Source organism: Lissotriton vulgaris, chromosome 1_1, assembly GCF_964263255.1.
Source record: "Lissotriton vulgaris chromosome 1_1, aLisVul1.2, whole genome shotgun sequence".
Lineage (NCBI taxonomy): Eukaryota > Metazoa > Chordata > Amphibia > Caudata > Salamandridae > Lissotriton > Lissotriton vulgaris.
In genome coordinates this window covers 1,381,300,599-1,381,321,423 of record NC_141685.1, presented here as the reverse complement: position 1 = coordinate 1,381,321,423, position 20,825 = coordinate 1,381,300,599, and the positions used below count along the sequence as shown (strand labels likewise).

General features: G+C 44.3%; 1 protein-coding gene across 2 annotated transcripts in view; it reads right to left on the bottom strand.

Moving 5' to 3' along the window:
* Positions 1 to 20,042, bottom strand: part of WASL (WASP like actin nucleation promoting factor) — a 274,169-nt gene extending 254,127 nt beyond the window's left edge. Inside the window, exon 1 of one of the 2 annotated variants that reach the window (XM_086966799.1) lies at positions 19,747 to 20,042. In XM_086966799.1, coding sequence (XP_086822925.1) covers positions 19,747 to 19,857 — 111 coding nt within the window. In that variant the 5' untranslated portion in view covers positions 19,858 to 20,042. The remainder of the gene's footprint in view (positions 1 to 19,746) is intronic. The other variant, XM_086966791.1, reaches the window with a different exon arrangement.
* Positions 20,043 to 20,825: the final 783 nt, after the last annotated feature.

Sequence of the window (20,825 nt, the reverse complement as noted above, 5' to 3'; positions counted from 1 at the left end):
TCCAGCTAATTACAATTTTATTTTAGGCATTTCGCTATCATATTTCCTCCATCACACTGCTATGTGCTGTGTCCCAAAACAACAGGAGGCTTAAACGGGTCTGGGATTGCTTCCTTTCCCACCTAAAAGGGAACTTGCCGGGAAGTTTAGACTGAACCGTTCCTATTGCAGCTGTACAATTGCGGATTTACTAATGGGTGGTCTATGTTTCAAATGTCAGAGAAGGGAAAAAACAATGGAATGGGGAGTGGCCTGAACGATCGCCAGCGGCTAGCAAGCATTCAATTCATCACTCTGTTATTTGTTGCAGTAGAGGCCGTTCCTATTTGCAATGGGTATGCCTAGCTGTGGTTATGGTGCTCACTTTGCCACAGCTCACTTTGCCACAGGACTCAAGCTATTCCTCACTGACAAGGCCTAAGTGGGTCGAAAGCAAGTCTGTGTGTGCTTGCATTCCCATTTGGAAGGGACTTATGCAATTTGGACTGGACTGTTGCTGTTTGAGAAAGGCCAGGACTCATTTGCATATGATAGGTATTTGCCTAAAGATGCTAGAGTTGTCTAATAGGCAAAAAAGATTACCTGGAATGCAGCATGAGCCAATGCCTGGCTGAGACAAATTCAAGTATTCCTTCCATCACTTTGTTGATTGTTGCACAAAGATAAGAGCCTACATATAAATCACCAAAAGCTTTCCAACATAGATCACAAAAAATACAACACTGCCAACCATGCACTCCTCCACAGTGATGTGCCCTACGACGAGGTATGAATTACTCTATAAACGCTGCAATATAATATTGTATACTTGAAAAACTGTAACATTCTGTCGGTGTGGTTGACTAAACACTGTGAAAAAAGAAATAGCTAGACAGCCGAGCCCTTGGTTTTGTGAGGACAGGAGAACTTGCAAACATGTCCTCTTAAGATAACATTGTCCACAGAGGCCAATTGTAAGTGCAGTGGAGCACCTTGCAGTGTGAAACCTATACAACTGCCAACTATCCAACATTTCCAATATATAAACGAAGTACACATTAAAGTCTCTGATGGGATAAAGTGGCATTGCAGTGCCAACCTGTATCTGAGGTCCAATCAAGTCTTGAGCAGGCCTAACCTGCTTCACTTGCTAACCTTGGAGAGTGATGTATACAAAAGTAGTAACAATGTTATTCAACTGGAACGCAACTTTACCTGTGTAACGGGTGTTAACAATTAGAGTGTAATGTTATGCCATTGAAGTACAATAGTACCCAAGTTCCTACAATGCTAGTGTTAATTGATATAATACTTCCAACTTCTTCCCAGCAACCACTGACTCCCCCATAAATGAGGAATTAAGACATCTTGGTATGGCCTGCACTGAAGCACTTTAAAAAAAATATCTCACTGAAAAAATAAATGGTCTAAAAAATAAATTAGGGTCACATTTATAGAAAAATTTAGCCGTTTTTCAAAACCTAAAGTTGGACTTTATGTTTAAGAAATTTGAATTAGCCCGGCTGGATTATGTCTTCCTGCCGGCCTTGGACTGTCGAACAATTCAGGCCATCACCATCCTTCCCAGGGGTTTATCGGACCACTCCAGAGTGATGATACCGATAGGCAACCTCCCAGCATCTTCGCGCCCGACCTGGTTGTGAAACGCCTGGTTCCTTCAGGACAAGGAACTCAGGGAGCAGATAGGGGACGAGCTTCGTCATTACTTCTCCACTAATCAGGGATCGGTTTCCTCTCCTGGCACCCTATGGGAGGCCTGTAAGTCTACCATTCGGGGCTTTGCCAAAGGCAAACTCAAACTGCAGTGTGCAAAGCAGGACTCCCGGCTCACGCTTCTGGAGGCCCAGGCTGTTCTTATCGAGGCCCAATCTCCTGAGGAGAGAACTGAAGCCCAGGATAAGAGACTAGCGTTTCTGAGGGACGAGATTAAGCAGATTCCCTGAAGTCCCCTAAGCTGTTGTGGAGGTCCTTTGTAGCACAAGTTTATGGGTATGGGGACGAAAATGGGAAGATCCTGCATCGTTTGGCCACCTATCCTATGGCCAACCGTATCATCCCGGAGGTGAATGACTCAGATGGGTCGATCCAGCGGACCCCCGTGGTGGTGGCCCAGAGCTTCGCCACATATTACGCAACTCTCTACTCTGAACAGCCTCCCAATCTCGGACTCCCGGAACTCCTCCAGAGCGAACAGCTCCCCCTTCTGCAACTCAGTGAATCCGAGGCAGAGGAGTTAGACCTTCATGTCGCCCCAGAAGAGCTCGATGACACGATTTCATGCATGCCGCGGGTAAGACACCAGGGCCAGATGGACTCCCGCAGGAGTTCTATACGTCCTATCGAGACACGCTGGTTCCCCACCTTTTAGAGGTTTATCATGAAGCAGCGGACAGTGGCTTTTTCTGTCCAAAGACAGACCTGGCCACCATTGTGGTGATTCCTAAGTCTCAGCCTCCCTCAAAGCATTGCTCTAACTACTGTCCCATCTCTCTCATCAATTCGGAGCTCAAAATATTCTCCTCGGTCCTACTAACCACATACGTCCATATCTGGACAAGCTGGTCCACCCCGACCAGTGCGGATTCATGCCCTCGTGGGGAACCAGACACTGCCTCAAACGTCTCCACCTCGCTCTCACGAATCGGCAACAATTGACCCCCTATTTATCCCTTCTTGTGAATTTCGAGAAAGCATTCGATTCGGTGGACTGGCGATACTTAGAGGCAGTGTTTACGGAAATGGGTTTTGGAACCCCCTTCCGCAACCTGGTCCAGACGCTATATTGTAAACCATGGGCACAGGTACTGGTCAGTGCAGCTCCGTCAAAACTCCTTCTCCATCATGCCCCCTTTCGCCCCGCATTTTTCACGTTAGCGATGGAGCCCTTTACATGTCTAGTCCGAACTGATCATCTTCTCACGGGATGGAGATGGCCCAGCTAGGAAGAGGACAAGATCGCCCTCAACGCTGATGATGTTCTGATATTCTTGTCAGATCCAGCTTGATCGGGACCTCGGTGCCTACGGGCCCTGCATTTCTTTGAACTAATCTCTGGCCTCACATTGATCTCGGACAAATCTGTTCTGGTCCCCCTCCACCTTTCGAGAGAGTGCTTTGATTGGAAGTCATTGATACCCCTTCGGCGACAGTCATTCAAATACCTGGGGGGCCCTCCTCCCTGACCTAGCTTGGTCACTCAACATAACCCCACTAGTGAAACGGTTTCGTGCAGACCTCCTCAAATGGCAAACGCTGCCATTGAACCCTATGGGCAGAATAGCTCTCTTTAAAATGAGGATTCTGCCCAGATTCCTTTATATGCTTCAGAATACGCCCATCTCCTTCTCATGGTCACGGTTCCGGGATATGGACAGCTTAGCCACCAAGTTCTTATGGGGAGGTCGGAGGCGGAGGCTGGCCCGCACCCAGTGCTTGATGCCACCCTTTGATGGCGGCCTGAGAATGACAAATCTATACCTTTATTATTTAGCGACTCGGCTCCTTACCGTACATGATTGGTTTAAAGGAGACTGGTCAGAACCGGCATACCGCTTGGAGCAACATAACTTGGGTCTATCTAACATTCAGAGGATGCTGTACGAGAACACCATCTCCCGAACCTTTTTCTGCAGTAACGCGCAGGGAGCTTCTGGCCTGGGGAGCCTTTCTACGTCACACCCACTGGTCGGATAAACTGATCCCGTAAACCCCACTGTGGTGCAGTACATGGCTCCGGTAAGCCGCTAATCTCTCAGGCTTTAGAGCATGGGATCTCATTGGGATTTCATAACTGGGGGCTGTCTGGGGCAGGAACTATATAAGTACCTTTCAGGACTTGCAGACCCGGTACTCCCTCCACATCTCCCAGTTTTACCGATACCTGCAGTTGCGTCATGCCCTCCACTCTCGTATCTCAGAGGACACCTCCCTGCCCGAATATAGTCCACCGGAAGCCCAGGTCATTACCTGTAACCTGGGGAAGGGTGGGATCTTCCGCATCTATCGTTCCCTCACAAATAACACCCCCAACTCCCTATTCCAAATCATGGGCAAATGTTAGGGTAGGCTTGGGTCCCTGGATGACACGGATTGGAGAGACGCATTGATGGCTCCTAAAACAGTCACAGCCTCAGCAAGGCTTCGACTAGTTCAAATATACTATCTGCACGCTGCCTACCTCACGCCACTGCGTCTTCATTGCGCTGGGTTCTGACCTGATGCATCTTGTCCCCGCTGCAAATACCCCCATGCTGACTTTTATCACATGGTATGGCTTTGTCTCGCAATTACGCTCTATTGGGAGTCAATAATGGGGGAGCGCACCGAGGTCCTGGACTGGGAGGTCCCCCTTAGCCCAATGAATGTGCTCCTGGGTATTACCGAGGGAATGGACGGTTCCAGAGCTAAAATACTCTTTCTAAACACGGTTATGATGGTTGCCAAAAGACAATGCGGCCAACTGGCTGAATTCGGCTGCACCCACCATGTCGCGTTGGGGCAGCAGGGTGGAATGGTGTGCTGCACAGGAGGCCAGAGGCTGCCCGAAGAAGTTTCTTAGAATGTGGGACAAATGAGTCGGGTGGTAGAGGATTGATAATCTCAGATGATCACTTATGGACTGGGACGAGTGTGATGCTATCTTCTTCTTGCCTGTCGGGTTCTGTAGGCTGGTGTAGTATTCTCCAGTCTTTGTTTTGCATTGATAAATTGTACTAATGGCTGGAATTGTTTTTCTTTTGTTGGTCTTCATAAAATCAATTAAAATTATCACCAAAAGAAAGAAACAAATTAAATTCAGGACGTGAATGCAAGTGAGACGGTAATTCATGTTGTAAATGTCATCTATAGACTACACTTCAAAATTAGAGCAGGCAGTGTCAGAGTACTGCAGGAAAGTGATGCCCACAGCCCCGGCCAGACCGCCTAGCTGTTCTATGTTCAGATTAAATACCAAGGGCCATATGTAGGTAATTTCTATTTACTGATTCCTAAATACTGAATTTTACCTATTCTGTATTTAAGAATCGGTAAATAGTATGTAGGTAAAAAAATAAAAAAAAACATTTAAAAAAGTAATTTTTACTGATTCAGTAATATTCGTTATTAGCGATTCGGTATTTATCGAATCGAAAATAAGGAATACCTTCCCATTCATTCATATGGGTCTGGAGGCCCATAGGAATGAATAGGAAGCCATTTACTATTAACGATTTGGTAAATACCGAATCGGTAATAGGGGGAGCATATTCAAGGGTGGCAGGGTGTCACATTGACACCCTGTTGCACCCCTAATTTTGCATGTGTGCTTTTTAAATGTATTCGATATTTACCACCAACTTGTAGTAGGTGGTAAATAACGAATCCTTAAATCAAAAATGCACTCACTTGAGTGCTTCCTACATAGGATTTAAGGATTCGGTAATTTATCGATTCTGTATTTTAAGGATTCGGTAATTTACCGATTCCTTAAATTACCGAATCGGTAAATTAGTGAATCCTTAAATCCAGCCACCTACATAAGAAAAAGCTAAATACTGGTCTGTAACAGGAAATTTAACGATTTTCGGCCGTTACTGACCGGTATTAAGCTACCTACATATGGCCCCAAGTGAAATATTCTAAAATTCAATATATTTTTTTTAACTTAAAAAAACACTGTATAAGAATAAATAATAAAAAAATAAAAATAAAAAAATAAATCAGTCGCCTGCTCGAGAATATGAAAAAACTGCCATTTACATTAAAAACAGCTGCTTGAGGAATCATGGATGTTCAGAGCAAGAAGTGCATGTTAAAAGCAAGAACATCCCTCTCGAACTCACTCTATGCCAGCCTCTGCCATCTGGTACTATTGGGTCTTGCTCTGCTTAACGAACCATTGCACTGAGACAGATCAAATAGGGCCATATGTATCAAGCAAATTTGCATTCGCAAAGGCCAAAATTAGCGAATTTGCTAAATGGTATGTATGAAGAAAAATCTGGTGCAAAACAAGAAATTGCAAATTTTGCGATTCCTTAAATGCAATGTGTGAACCAAAAAAAATTGCAAATTGTCCTTAAGGAATCGCAAATTACCACCAACTTCAAGTTGGTGGTAAGTTGCGAATTCCTTGAAAAATGCACTTTTTTCCCTTAGGGCATGTATGTTCCCCACATGTGCACCCATGCTTGTTTCAGGGGTGGAACAGGGTGTCCTGTGGACACTCCTGCACCCTTGAAATATTCTCAATTTGCGATTCTCAAATTACGAATCGCAAATTGAGAATAGCTTCCCATTCATTCCTATTTAGCAGCGACTTGTCAAACAGGAAAAGCGTTTTTACCTTCTTAAAATTGTACTAGATCATTTTAATTCGGAATTGATTTTAATGATTGTGTTTCTCTTGGGGGCCCATATGAGTTAAGGGGAATAACTTTAATAGGCACTCTGACACCGCTGACACACCCCACAAGCCTTTTTTCGGCACTGCCGCCTCGCCGATTCTCGAAGACGGCGGGCGCCATCTTGAGGGAGGCAGGGAGAGCGCTCTAGTCGCGCCATACTCCCACCCCCTTTTCTCCCTACATTATGTGTAGACCAGCCAGACGGCGCAGCGGGCTGGCGCAGCGGGCGCGCCGGTCGCTCGCCGAAGCCGCGCCTAAGCCAAGCCCGTCTGCGCCCGTCCGCGCCAAGACCGCGCCGAGCGCGGGCCATGCTGCTCCGGCACTCCCTGTCCTCAGGTACGACTCGCCTGCATTGCTTCCCTTGCGTTCTACCTCCTTACGTCCTTCTTGCCATGTCTTTGCCTTCTCAGACGATCTCAAGGGCCCCTTCTCCTGTCAATCATGTGGTTGGTCATCCGCTTGTTCCGTCAGCCCTAATGTCACCCCTCCTCCCCAAACCTGCCTTAAGACTATCTGTTTCAATAGTGGCCTCGTTAACGCTAGATCCTTAGCATGTCACGCACAAGACATCCACGACCTTATCGTATCAGCTGATCTTGATGCATTATTCATTACCGAATCTTGGCTGCATGATGCCTCCAACCCTGATCTTGCAATCGCCCTTCCTCCTGATTTCACCATCATCAGGCAGGACAGACCCATTGGTCGGGAGGTGGGCTGGCCATTATTATAAAGAATACATTCAAGTGTCATACATTTGATTTGGCCGCCTTTAAGGATTGTGAGTCCCTCGGATTTGTCATCCAAATTAGTTCTTCCTCTGCTTTCTCCGGAGGACTTGTTTACCGCCCCCCCGGTAACGCCACTTCATTCTTGGATTCCCTGGATGAGACTTTAGCAGCCCTCCTCACCCACTACCCCTCCTTTACCCTCCTAGGGGATTTCAATCTTCATTTGGAATCCCGTACCGAGTCACACTCCCTTAATTTCCACCACTCCCTCGAGATTTTTGGTCTCTCCCAATTAGTCTCCCTTCCCACACATCGTGCCGGGCACACCCTGGACGGCATTTGTACAAATCTGGCCTTCTTAGAAGTCTCTCCCCCCCCTACCACAAATATGGACAGATCACTGTCTCATTCCTTTCTCTATCCAATCCAAAACTCTGCCTCATCCCCCCACTAAAAACTCCCATACCCCCTTTCCAGTGAATTGGAAAAAGGTAGCTGAGTGCATCAAACTCAACCCCCTACCGACTGTCCCTCCCCCTCCTACAACAGGTGATGTAACAGTAGACTCCACAAATTTTCATCAGTGGATTGACAGAATGGTCTCTGCTAACTCTACACCCTCCACTCATAAACTAGCTCGTGATAAGAAGAAGCCTAGCGCCCCCTGGTATACTCCAGCCCTCACTGACTGCCATCTCAAGTGTAGGCGTATGGAGAGAAAATGGAGAAAGACCTATGATCCTACTGCCAGAATCGTATACATCCTTCAGAGAAAACAATACCTTTCCGATATAAAAAGGGCAAAAACTGTTTTTTTTACTCATGAAATAAACTCAGCCAACCAGAAACAGCAAACGATCTTCAACATCGTAAAATCTTTCACTCATCCTAAGGCTTTGGCACGTGAAATTCCCCCCTCACAAACTCTCTGCGACCAAATGGCCGATTTCTTCGAGGAGAAAATTCAGAATATCCATAAGGACTTCCCCCCCCCACCCACTCCAACTTTAGAATCCGACCCAACCACGCCCCTACTCAGTCAATTCTCACCAGTCTCCCTACAACAAACGCAAAAAGCCATTTTGGCGTGTAAATCAGGTGCCCCCACGGACTCTTGTCCTCCAGTCATCCTTCATCACCTCATCGATGCTGTCAATCCTCTAATTAATGCCATCGTGAATCAATCTCTCCACTACGGTACTGTTCCCTCTGACTGGAAGAAGGCCATAGTCAAGCCCCTTATGAAAAAGCAAAATAAATCCCCCACCGACTTGACTAATATGCGCCCAATTTCCCTCCTTCCAGTACTAGGCAAAATCACCGAGCAATTAGTCCACGAGGAACTAAAACACTTTGTGGAAAACCTACAGATCTTGCACCCACAGCAATCCGGCTTCCGCCCCGGCCATTCCACAGAAACCGCTCTGATTGAGTTATCTGACACCATCAAGTTCTTGCAAGATGAGGGCAAACAGGCTGTCCTCATCTTGCTTGACCTTACCGCGGCCTTCGACACCATCTCTCATGCTATCCTTATCAGCAGGATGCGTGGGATTGGTGTCTCGGGCTCCGCGCTTGCCTGGATAATTTCATTTCTGTCCAACCGCTCTCAAACGGTTTCCTTAGGCCCTTACCTCTCTGGTGAACGCCCCATTATCTCAGGTGTGCCTCAGGGCTCCATCCTGAGCCCTCTCTTTTTTAATATATACATGGCCCCCCTCCTTACGTTGATTGAGTCACATGGGATTCTAGTGACATCCTATGCTGACGACACTCAACTTGTCGTCACCATTGACAAAAGAATCCCTAACGCTGCCATCAGACTCCAAAATTGCCTATCAGAAGTCTTTTCCTGGCTCAACCTAAATCATCTGAAATGTAACAGCGCCAAAACCGAAATAATACCCCTCGGTAAAGGCACACTCTTTTCCCCTAAAGAGTGGTGGCCCCCTAATTCTGAAGCACCACCAAGTGCAGTTGTGTCAGCCCGCAATTTGGGAGTTCAATTCGATGCTTCTCTCAGCTTCGATGAACATGTGCGTATCACCGCAGGACGCTGTTTCAGCTTAATCAGCCAGCTAAAGAAGTTTTTTAATTTCTTGCCAATTTCAGCCAGGAAATCAGTCGCGGTTGCTCTCATTCTTTCCCGGCTGGATTATTGTAACGGTCTCCTTGCAGGCATTAAGAAGTCCTCACTAAAAAAACTGCAGACCGTTCAACATGCAGCTGCCAGACTCGTCCTGAAACTCCCTCGTAGGTCCTCGGCCACTGCAGCCCTCAACGCACTCCATTGGCTGCCCCTCCACAAGAGAATCTTGTTTAAGCTTTTAGTCACTGTTTTTAAAGCTAACAAGCGCACAGGCCCAGCTTACCTGATCAAGCGATTTCAGCATTATACTCCAACTCGCTGCTTGAGGTCATCAGGCGCTAATTTTATCTCTGAACCCCGAATCAAGTTAAAATCAAAAGGTGGAAAGACCTTTTCATTCCTTGCAGTCAGGGCATGGAATCGCCTCCCCCCTAATCTTAGGCTTGCCCCCTCAGAAAGCCTTTTCAGGAAAGCCCTGAAGACGTGGATCTACTCTCAATCTGACTCCTCTGTTCTCGCAGCTATCTGATTCATGCTATTCAATTAGATCTGCTGTAGGTGCAGCGCCAAGATGCTCCTTCCGGAGCGATAGTAGCGCTTTACAAAAAAACCACAAATATCAAATATCAAATATGGGCCTCCTAGCCCATAGAAATGAATGTCAAAGTATTCCTTAATTGCGATTCGCAATTTGCTAATCGCAATTAAGGAATACTAAAAATTCACACAAAAAATGCGAATTGTACATACATCCCAATTTGCGATTCTGAAATAGTGATTTCTAAAAAATAAATAAAAAATAAATAAATAAAAATCGCTATTTCAGAATCGCAAATCCGCTTGATGATACATATGGCCCATAGTCCTTTTACTCGTCTCTCCCGGAAGCATTCCGTCTCAGGTCTCTTTCCTACTAAATCCACTCTAATACCCATCCGTCGAAAACTTGGGAGGGATTTCTCAGGGGCATACGATTCCGAATTGTATAGCCTCAAAGGCCATCTGCTCTTTCCGGAGTAAAGAATTTTTTTGAAAAATATGGTTGAAAATGTTATTCCTTTAGAGATCAGAGGTCACTACTCGACATGAAATGCTTAGCAACTATAATTAATGCTAAACGTTTTGAAAAATTGAAAATATATTTTGCCAACAAAACGTTTCATGTCCAAGCCCTAGTTTTAGAACATTTTAACTGTGCAACACTCACTCAGTTGTGAAACCACCACGGTTGTGGAGCTTAGGCCACATTAGTTCGATATTCCTTTGTGCAGTTCACATGGGTTGCTAGTTTGCAGCGAGAAACAATACAAAGTAACCTCTTTCGCCATGGTATGAATCAGGGTAAGGTTTCCGAGTAGTGTTATGTGTAGTGCGGGCTGTTGATCTGGACTTTTCTTGCTCTTTTCTACCTGGCCCGATATTAGTTCGTACAACAAAAAATAAATAAACTAAAACAAAAAAACAGAGGCACTTGTGAAGGTAGCATGAGAGCACTGGGGGTGTACAAGACAGGAGGGAGAAGGGAGACCCACTAAATGCTATTTGCCCTTTATAATCCATATTAAAGGATTTGTGGCTTTTTAATAATACTTTATGTACGTTATAATAATTTTAATTCACAATGTCCTTCATAATTCAGCTTTATTTCTGCAACGGTTGTAAATAACCAGAGTTCCTATTTAACAATTAGATAATACTCAATGTTTACCTCAGAGGATAGGAAACCTCAGGAAACATTTTCTGAATTAGAACGTATGACTTACCGATGATGACTGATGTCAGTCACGAACTTTTAACTCACTGACTCATTTTGTAAGCTTTACATTCTTAAATTACCCATTTTATGGGTTGTATGCAATGTTTATTTCTTTTAATAAAATGTGGTGCAATTGATACAATATCCATCAATCATTGTGCTTTGAAATAATATTTTCCAGCAAGTGTGTGTACTAACAAATGGTCCCCTATAACCAGCACCAACAAATATTACAAAAGTTGCTCATCACTAGGCCAAGACTTGGCCGAATGAACTTTCCTTCATCTTGGACTGTAGTCACCGTTTCTTCCCAGGTCTCTCCCCTACTCACACAACCACTACAAAAGGTGTCCAGCTCTTCGTCCAGTATACTATTTAAACTAGATGGAATACACCGCAGTTCCACCTTGTGAGAGGAGAGTCTGGCTCACAGGATAGAAGTTACTGACTCTAGTGCTAAAATCCACCAATGACCTAGCCTCTCACTCAGATCATCTCGTCTACACCACTGGGGCTCCAAGAGCTCGCAGAACCACTACAGCGTAACTAGTCACAAATCTTTTTCAAGTTTTGTTAACTTTCCTTCTGGTTTCTTTTCAATGTCACACCTTCTAACGACGTAACAAGTAATCTTACACCACGTTTCTGTGGAAGAAGCTAGACAAATGAATAAAAATGCTGAAAGAAACCATGAACCTCACACAGGTGTAGGTGAGGGTGAACATGTTCTGACAAGAGGCGTGCCAGAGGCTGCATTTTTAAGTCATAGTTAAAAGAGAATTTGAGATTGCATTCCAGGATAAAAATAAATCTGTGCGCTCCTCGCTGCACTACTTTATTGGGATGATACTGTGATGAGACCCCACACTCACAAAGCCCTGAGATTATTAGTTGATTCTTTCGTACATTTCATGGCTCATCTTGATTTATCAACAAACTATGCTACATCTTTCATAATGTCCTGTGGTACGAAAAGAGCACCTTTCTTTTTGATCACAGTTGGGTCAAACTCCGTATTAAGTATCTGCACTTTTCTTTTTTGGTGTGGGGGTCACATTTAGTTCAACCGGTTCTTAGACCCCCCCCCCAACCCATATCTCAGAGGGCAGGATGAAGCGATATAGAGCAGTGGGTACAACTTTGCGTCTTCAAACTCCACCGGCAGTGTGGCACTCAATCCTTGGGTACAAATATATTCTGCCCAATGTGTGCCGATAGCAAGCTATGGGGCTGGAATCTGGGGTGATCGCAGAACCAATAGCCCTGCAGAGGGAGGAAAAACGATTCTGAAGGAAAATGTCTGTGGTTCCCGTATCGACCGCCTCATTTCATTTGCCACAAGGAGTTGGGCTTAACATATATGAGCGACCTTATTCGTATACTTATTACTTCCACCTCTTATTTGGAAAACGGAGGAAGCCTCAATCAAATGGGGCATGGTCACTGACTGTCTGGCCTGTGATAGAGGACTTTCCATTCCCTGGTTAGCTTATGTAACAGGGACTGGTCTAAATAATGCTCTCAGTGACTCAACACTGCAAACTCATCCTGGCAGAAAGCAAGTGCAAGTACTGTTACTTGCGCAGTTGTAAGCAGAAAGGGCAAACACTGAATCCTTGAAACCAACAGTAGGGAGTTATTTTAATCTCAATCTTGAGGAATTCCACCCAGCTAAATGTGGAACATCTGTGGGAGTTGGAAACGTTCACTGTTATTTTGTTTTAGAGCTGACACAATCAAATGCCCCCTCTGTTTTCCTACAGGGTACCAGTGTAAGCTCGAACCTAAGTTATACAATGAGGTGTCTCAGGATCGATGCTTCACTTTCATTTTTTCTGTGATTTTTACAAAATCTACACCAAACAGTTTTAAGTATCCCTTTTGCATAGTAGGAACTTTCAACACTGTTACCTAGCTTAACGTTATTTGCAGCAATACCAGATGATAAGACCTGTATCTGTGCCAGCTCATTTCTTAATACGGATGTGCGCTCTTGGGGCAGTATGTGACTAGACTAAATTGGATTTCTTATTTTTAAAGGATTTTATCTCTTTTACTTAGTTAATTTGACGTATCCCATGTACCTTGCTTTTAAACTGTGTCTATTCTATTTTAATGGTAGAACAGCACTCTGGACAACGCTTTATGCACTTGCACATAACCGGATGGATTTGTGTTTTATCAACTGTGCAATTTTACTTTTTGTTAATATGGAGTGATGGATTCGTTTTAACTTATTTTATATTGATATTGACTTAAATAGCTGTGTTTTAGCCAAATAAAGTATTTCTGGGACATTCTCTAACCACGCAACAAGATTAGCTTTTAGCCAAGTGCATCACAAAATTGCCCATAACTAACTCAAAAACACCATCGTCCCTGCAGGCCATCACGATCTATATTGCATGTACTGGAAGCAGTATTTTTGCACCCATGAGAAACACATGCCTTCTCTCTTGGTGTGTAGTGTATCACTAACCACATATCTCTCATTTGTTTTCTACCATAAATTACAAAGCCTTTATATACGGGTAAGTAACAATTACACAACCTTTCTGTTTTAGAAGTTAGACAAATGAACAGAAATGCTGAAAGAAACCATGAACCTCACACAGAACATGTTCTGACAACAATCAGTACCAGAGGCTGCATTTTTGAAGCATAGTTAAAAGGGAATCTGGGATTGCATACTTTTGAAATTGGCTGAAGGAATGAGTGGGGAAGCCCGATCTTTCCTTAAACGTCATAGAGCTTAACAGGTCATCCTCTTTTTTTTCTGTCTCAAAGATGTGCAATTCCTTCGTTCTAAAACCTTAACTTCTGCATTCAAGTGGCTTCAGTCAGGCCTTAGACGGGCCTGAAATTGATATGTCTGACTTAATAAAACAGAGTTATAAACAAAAGCAGCACCAGCTATTATAGTTTGAGAAATTAAAGAAATCAAAAATGAAGAGTACAAAGTGAGATCCAAAAATAAAGTAAAACAATATTTTTACATAAAGAAAAAAATAGCAGTGTGGCAGCCTTCTTTGTTACTAGTTAAACGACGAAATTATGTTAAACGTTATTAACAGAGTACAATTCAGGGCAGTGTTTCCCCAAATGTCGGTAGGGACCCACTGGGGGGCCATAAAAGTCCTAGTCTATGTGTAATATTTAGCCCCGTTTGTGCACCAGCGCAAATGTGTTGAATAATGTCCCTATGTCCATTTTTAAAAACAAACCCTCGCAAGTATTCTCAAGGAAGACTCCAGGTGAACTTTCCTACATTTGCTGCTGCTGTTTTACCATACAAAGCCATTTCAACAGAGATCGTGCTCATTATACGTGATCATACACAACCATACCACTGTGTATGACTGTCACACATAAATTGAGAAATATGGATGCTGCCTAACACCCAGAAATGATTAGTTTGGATCTGGGGAGCCAGGCTTGAATCCTGGTGTTGGCTCAAAATCCTTTGACGCTAGACAAATCACTTAATCTACTGTGCTTTTAATCAAATGGATCTGACCTTGTATCATGTAAGTTGGTAAACATGCAAAGTGCACCAAGCCCTGAAGTGGTGATCCTGCTATATAAAGCTTCAACAAATATATATTGAGTCCACAATGCACCACTGGGCCTTGTTTTAACACAAAGATGAACTTGAGGCCTTACCCCATACTCTGCCGCAGAAGGGATTTCTCAAATTTGAAAAAATCACGTGTATCAATAAGATTTTTCAGGCGTTTTGTGATTTTAGTGAACGAATGCCATAGGCCAGTCCCCACTCTGAAAAGAGTTCTAGTGCTTTTTCAAATCTGCCACTTTATGGGAAGATCAATATCTTCGGCGCAGTGCGTTCAAGGGCGTTGTCAAGGTTGTGACGTAAACAATTGTTGTTACTACATTTAAAAGGTTATCCCTGCCTCATATCCATTAAAGCTAGGTGAGTCACGAAAGTTTTTCGGTCTAAAAGTTGGGTTCTGGTTTTTCAAAGCTTTGGAAGCACTGCTTCAGGGTGAAGTTTATTGGCATTTATTTTTTATTTTTTATTAAGGATTGGTAACGGTCAACTTAAAGTAACATTTAAAAAACTCACTATGAATTCTTAACTTTGGATTTATCACTGATGTACATCTTTGTTCTTGCCTTCCCGTTTCCTCATAGAAATTATTAACACTGCAGGCTTATGGATGTCCTCTGTCAACAGGAGTGGCACAGTACATGAAACGGTGACTGGTACCCAGGCATCGTACTGAAAGGCACAGTTTTCCATTTGAAGTTTTTGTACACGACTACCATATGTAGAGATTAGTCTCAGGACACACACTTACACAAGTGTGAACACATAAGTAGATTACGCTACAAAGCAGGAGGATGGCAGTACAAAAACATTTGACTTAAGTATGTTTGGCTAAAAACAAAGAGGCATGCGCTATGCGGATTATAAGTAAATTGGCTTTCAATTAAAAATAAAAAAAGGTCTCTCTTAAGTGGTGGCATGACATTTCAGAGTTCTACAATACCTGCAAGCGAAAATATTTTAACAAAGACAAAAATGGCAAAAACAAAATAGAGGTAAACTGCAGACACTCAACGAAAGCTTAATACCCGTTGTGCTTGTTATCCCAAATCTCCTGTGCATTGTTACGGACAAACTCAGGAAACTATTCCTCAAAGAAAGACTTCAGAACATGCATCATCCAATGTTGATTCACACTGTGAAACAGTAACACAGAGGAAGGAAAATAAAAGCGAAGAGGTCATAAAGTTATCAGAAAAAGAGTGTCAGAAGAAGGTTATCTGCAATCTCATGCAACAGCAATCTTTTCTCAGAAGCACGCGACTTCACAGTTTAAAGTTCAATGGATGACCCTACACATTTGCGACGCCCAACAACTATCAACTCGCCAATCTGAACAGAGGGCTCTAAGATGCATAGGAGATAGTTTGTGCCCCTGAATGATCGACATAAGGCCAGTGCATTATATGAGCAACTGCCATTAGTAGCGAGTATTACTAAAAACAAAACATGGACAGGAACGAACAAGCATGTGCGTTAAGAGAGGGTTGAGGGTAAAAGCAAGTTAGCTATGTTTCCAAAAACGAAGGTTATGTACATCACTGGCAGGCCAGAGTCCTCCTTGAAGTACAACTAGCGCATGAAAACAGTTCAGAATTAACGGAAGTTAAATCTCTCTAAGTGGTACAAGAAGATGCAGGAATTAACAAACCTCTGCATGTAAGAATCTCCAGTACAAGCAGCAATATTTACACACACTTAAATATACATACAATATATATCTCCATACACACACTTATTAAGTATTAGCTACAGACATGTTGGCAGACCTGCTATTTCCACTAGTTTACATATTTAGAGAGGAATTTGGGTCAGATATTTGCTCTTTATCTTTGCTGCCTGTTATTTTCTTGTGTTGTTTCAGCACAGGAACATTTTGGTCTCACTGTACTGAGATTGGATTATTTGTATCCTTTCGTCGTTGACTTGAGGGAACACTTACTTTCGCAGTGAGCACTCCAAAGAATGCATGTTTACTCTTTTCCAAATGTTCCTTGAGAGGCAGGGGAGGGGAGAATGAGAGTGATTAGAAAGAGACAAGGCAGAGCCGGGTGGTGGACATAAGCAAGAAAGGCGAAGGATTTGGCATGGGGAGCAATGAGAAATGGAGAGAGAAAGAGCAACGAGGAAAGAAATGCCATGTAAGAGGGGTGAGATTGGGACAGGCTACTGTGAATGACATGTAGGGCTGGGACAGTCAGTGGTGTGACATTGACTGCCTACACTATAGGCCTATTTGGACAGCCGCCTGTCACAGAATATCCACATTCAAAATAAGGATTGGTCTGACATTTCAAGTGATCCCAAACAATGAATGGAACTAACACCGAGTTGGCTTATCAAGGATTCAGAGTAGCAAAAAGATGCAATTTTTGATGTGTGTTGTGTCGGTAGCAGCTACTGATTTCGGTGGGCGTGCCTGATCGTGTAAGTGCACCGTGTCTATCGGAAAAGGGAATTTTAGTGACCTCTGGGAGTTTGCTGCTGGTCACCCAAAAGGTTATTTGTTAAAAAGAAGCATTTTAAAATATGTGTACAACCTACTGAGATGTGACTGAGAAGTTATTATAAATGCTTCTCACCCACTTCGGTCTTACTATGTCGGACGTAATCCGTAGCATCACATACGTGGCACAAACTATCTACTCAAAATGCTCTGGACCCTGCTGAGTAGTTTTACTTGACTAAACACAAGGGAATTAAATCACTTGATATTTTCAAATACACGTGGTTCAATGCTCCATCACTTGCTTTTTAAGCCACGGTCTTCAATGAAACGTATTTAAAAAACAATCTACGTAAGAAACACTTTGTGTTAAGTGATGGCACGGCATTCCGAAAGCAGGTATCGAGTGCCCCACCCGATCGTATCTCCCAAAGGTACCTTGTCTAGACGTGCAACGTGCCAGCTCGGAGTGGAGGAGCCTGCCCTCGGCCACCGAGCAGCAACATCCAATCATATGGAAACGCTGAAGGCAGCTAAGACTGAAGTGACCAGGAAATGAATCTTAAATTACCTGAAACCCAGCAGGGCTACTTGTCAAAAGCACACCACCTCACTTCCTGTTTCTAAACAAGCAAAGGTACAAAGTCTACCACTTCATAGTTTAAATGTAGGCGCATCTAGCAATGTAAACTCACTTATCACTGGAGACATTAACCCAGGCACGAAACTGTCCAATATTGCGTGCAATGCTGTACTCTGCAGCTTCATAACATCTCTGCTCAGGTATTCCATGCATATCACCATCGAGTCGAAAATTACACCAATTTCGGATGTAATCCCTGCACCAATTTCGGATGTAATCCCTGGAGTGCTTGGATCGTGTGCACTGGTCAAATAATTATGAATGGTCGCATTCTGTGTCGCTGGTTTTGTTTTGGGTATGAAAGCTTCGTCATTCATATTGCGCCAAGTCGGAATTTGTATCGCAGATCACAGTTCTCGCCTTTCCTGGCGATCGCCAGAATTCGACTTTGGGGAAAAAAGTGACAACTTCACAATTTAGGGAGGGGGGTGTTAAAACTACAAAAATCACGTCAATTTTTACCTGCCAAACACGGTGTCCGACTCAAAGAATGATGGTGCTGTGACCTGCTATGCGTTTAAGCAAGAAAAGGGGGCAAGTGATAGTTCCTGTCTTTTTCCCATGGATGCCATTATTGCTGGGAACATCTGCATGTCCGGGTCGGTTCTTCTTGCGTTCTGAAGCGGTCAGATTGGGAGCTCGTTGTGAGGACGATCACGTTAGGGGAGAGCGTTACGAAGTTAAAGTGGTCAAGGGGGGCGGGGGGTCTCTGAACTCATCAGATATCTTGGTCAGAGTTTTCCATTCACCAACCAACACCAATTTACCTGAATTAAAGAGTTTCAATTCGGGGGAGGGGGGGGGGGGTTTAAAAAAACATACTGGACAAAATGTGTATACAGAAAATTAGTGCTGAGTGGAACTGAGAATATTCAATTTTTGCTTAATGTTGCGAAGAACTTTCTTAAATCTGGCTTAATAGCAAGGAAAAGAATACATGTAGTCTACGTTATGAGGTGCTAAAAGACCGACTACAAAAGTTTTTAAGGTACCAATGAGTTAAGATGTCATAGTTCTAAAACTCTAATGCGAGACTTAAAGAACAACATGTTCAAGTTCTTAAAGGACTAGACAATATGCCAAAGACACAACCACAGATACAGACTAAGTTAAAAGGTGACAAATCTCCAGCCCAAACACTTACTTTACATAATACGGAAACAGAACCAAAAACCCAGTACAGAAGCAGCACCTCACCAAATAAAAGACTGCAACACTAGGGGCTTGAAATAGAAATCGCAGATCAAATTAAAAGAAAACTAGAGGGCAGAATCTTCCATTGTGTCCCTAAAATGTAACATGGTGTCCCTTATTTTGCTGGAACACGGGGGACTTTGCTGGTAAATTCGTTGAAGAAAACTGCCTCATACCCCACTCTCCTTGACCACCTGGCTAAGATATGGTTTTAAAAATTGATCAGCGCCAGAAAGGATGGCTAGCCGAGGTGGCGTAGGGCGCGAGGGCTCCTGTAGTGGAGGGAGGGGGCTGTGCATCCATCACACTTTTCTTGCCCAGCAGGTTGAAGAGGCCCCGGTACTCTAGCTGGGTCAATATAAAGAAAGTGCAACAGGCACCGGAAGCAGGTGTTCTAAAGGCTCATTTGAGATGAACTAGGATCTCTACACTCACAGATTAAATAGACACAACGCGTGTTCTTTGAGCCACACTAGAGGTGACAGTTTGGTCAGGTTAAGTGAAAATAAAAGTTGGTGAAATTCACACCCACGGTTCATTTTTCTCAGCATGTACAAAAGGTTCTGGGATCAACACTAAGAAAGGGTGGCTAGATACGGGTTCCCTGTGGGAATGGTAGTCTGAATTACGCATTGCTTGCCCAGCAGGTTAAAGAGGATTTAATTCTCCGGACGTGTGAGCAGCAGCATGGACTCTCTTTGGGAGAACGAAACGAGGAAGGATTCCTTGGTGGGATTGAGAGTGGCACTTACATTACTTCCGTGGTGGTGACAGTGGCACTTTGGTGGTTTCAGCACTCACCACACATTACCAGCCCAGCAGGTTGAATAGGCTCAGATTGCCCTGCTGGGTCACCTGCAGGGTGGTTGCTAGGGGTGGAAGGGTGAGAAAGGGATGCTGAGGTGGTAGTTCGGGGGGTTCGGCACTCACCACGCATTTCTTGCTCAGCAGGTTGAAGAGGCTCTGGTTCTCTTGCAGTGTCAGGACCAGGGAGGGCTCGTTGTTTACCCTCTTGCTCTGCTGGTTGTTGTTGTTGCTCATGGTGCTGCCTTGGGGTGCCACACGGGCTCCCTGGCTCTTCACGGGTCACAGGCAGGGCACAGTGGCAGTGTACCGGAGATGATTACCAAGGCCCCAAGTCAGCGGTACGCATGCGCGCTGGAGGAGGACTGACCCACCGCGGCTTCCGTCCCGCCCCTCCCAGACTCCTAGTTCCGGTGTTGTGTAATATTCGGTGTCCCATGGAATATTTGCCTACCCGGCACCTACGCTGTAGCCGGGGCTCCTCCCTCTTCGTGGGAGATTGGCTGCGCTTTCCTCAGCACCGCCTCTTGCAGGATAGCAGGCTTGCGCCCTGAGTCAGCTTAAACAGCGAGACGCAGCCGAGCACCGAGCTGAGGAGGACTACCGAGGCGCCGGCAGACCAAGGCAACCCATTACCTATCTGAAACATCAGCTGGCAAGCAGGATCATTGACCGATGTCGGTGAACGCAAAACGGACATAAGAGGACTTAGGAACAGCGTGAACCAAACATTTGGCACCGACCTGACGTGGTCATAACGGCGACTCAAGCAATATATACACTAATCGTAGCAGTGGCGGCATGTTTTTCTGTTTACCAGCCCCAAAGTTCAGACTTACTAAATCCCATCTATGCTTCACTAATTGTGTAGTTTAGGGATGTCAAGGGTCGCCACTATACCAACAAACCCAGAAAAGCAAGCATTAGCAAAACCAGTAGGCCTGACTTTAAAGTGCTACTTCATGTAATTACAATCCATGAACGTTTGCATGCAGGGCACAAGTCCTATAAAAGAAGTGGGGTGACTAACCCAGTTAGGCAGTTTGCAAGTAGCATCAGGGTGCGTGACATCACATCGCGTGACATGTCGCGTGATATCATGTACATGACATCACTGCGCATGGTATAACACTTGGCATCACAAAAATTGACATCACCGGAAGTGGCATCACAAGGCACGACTTTACAGAAAGTGGCATCACAAG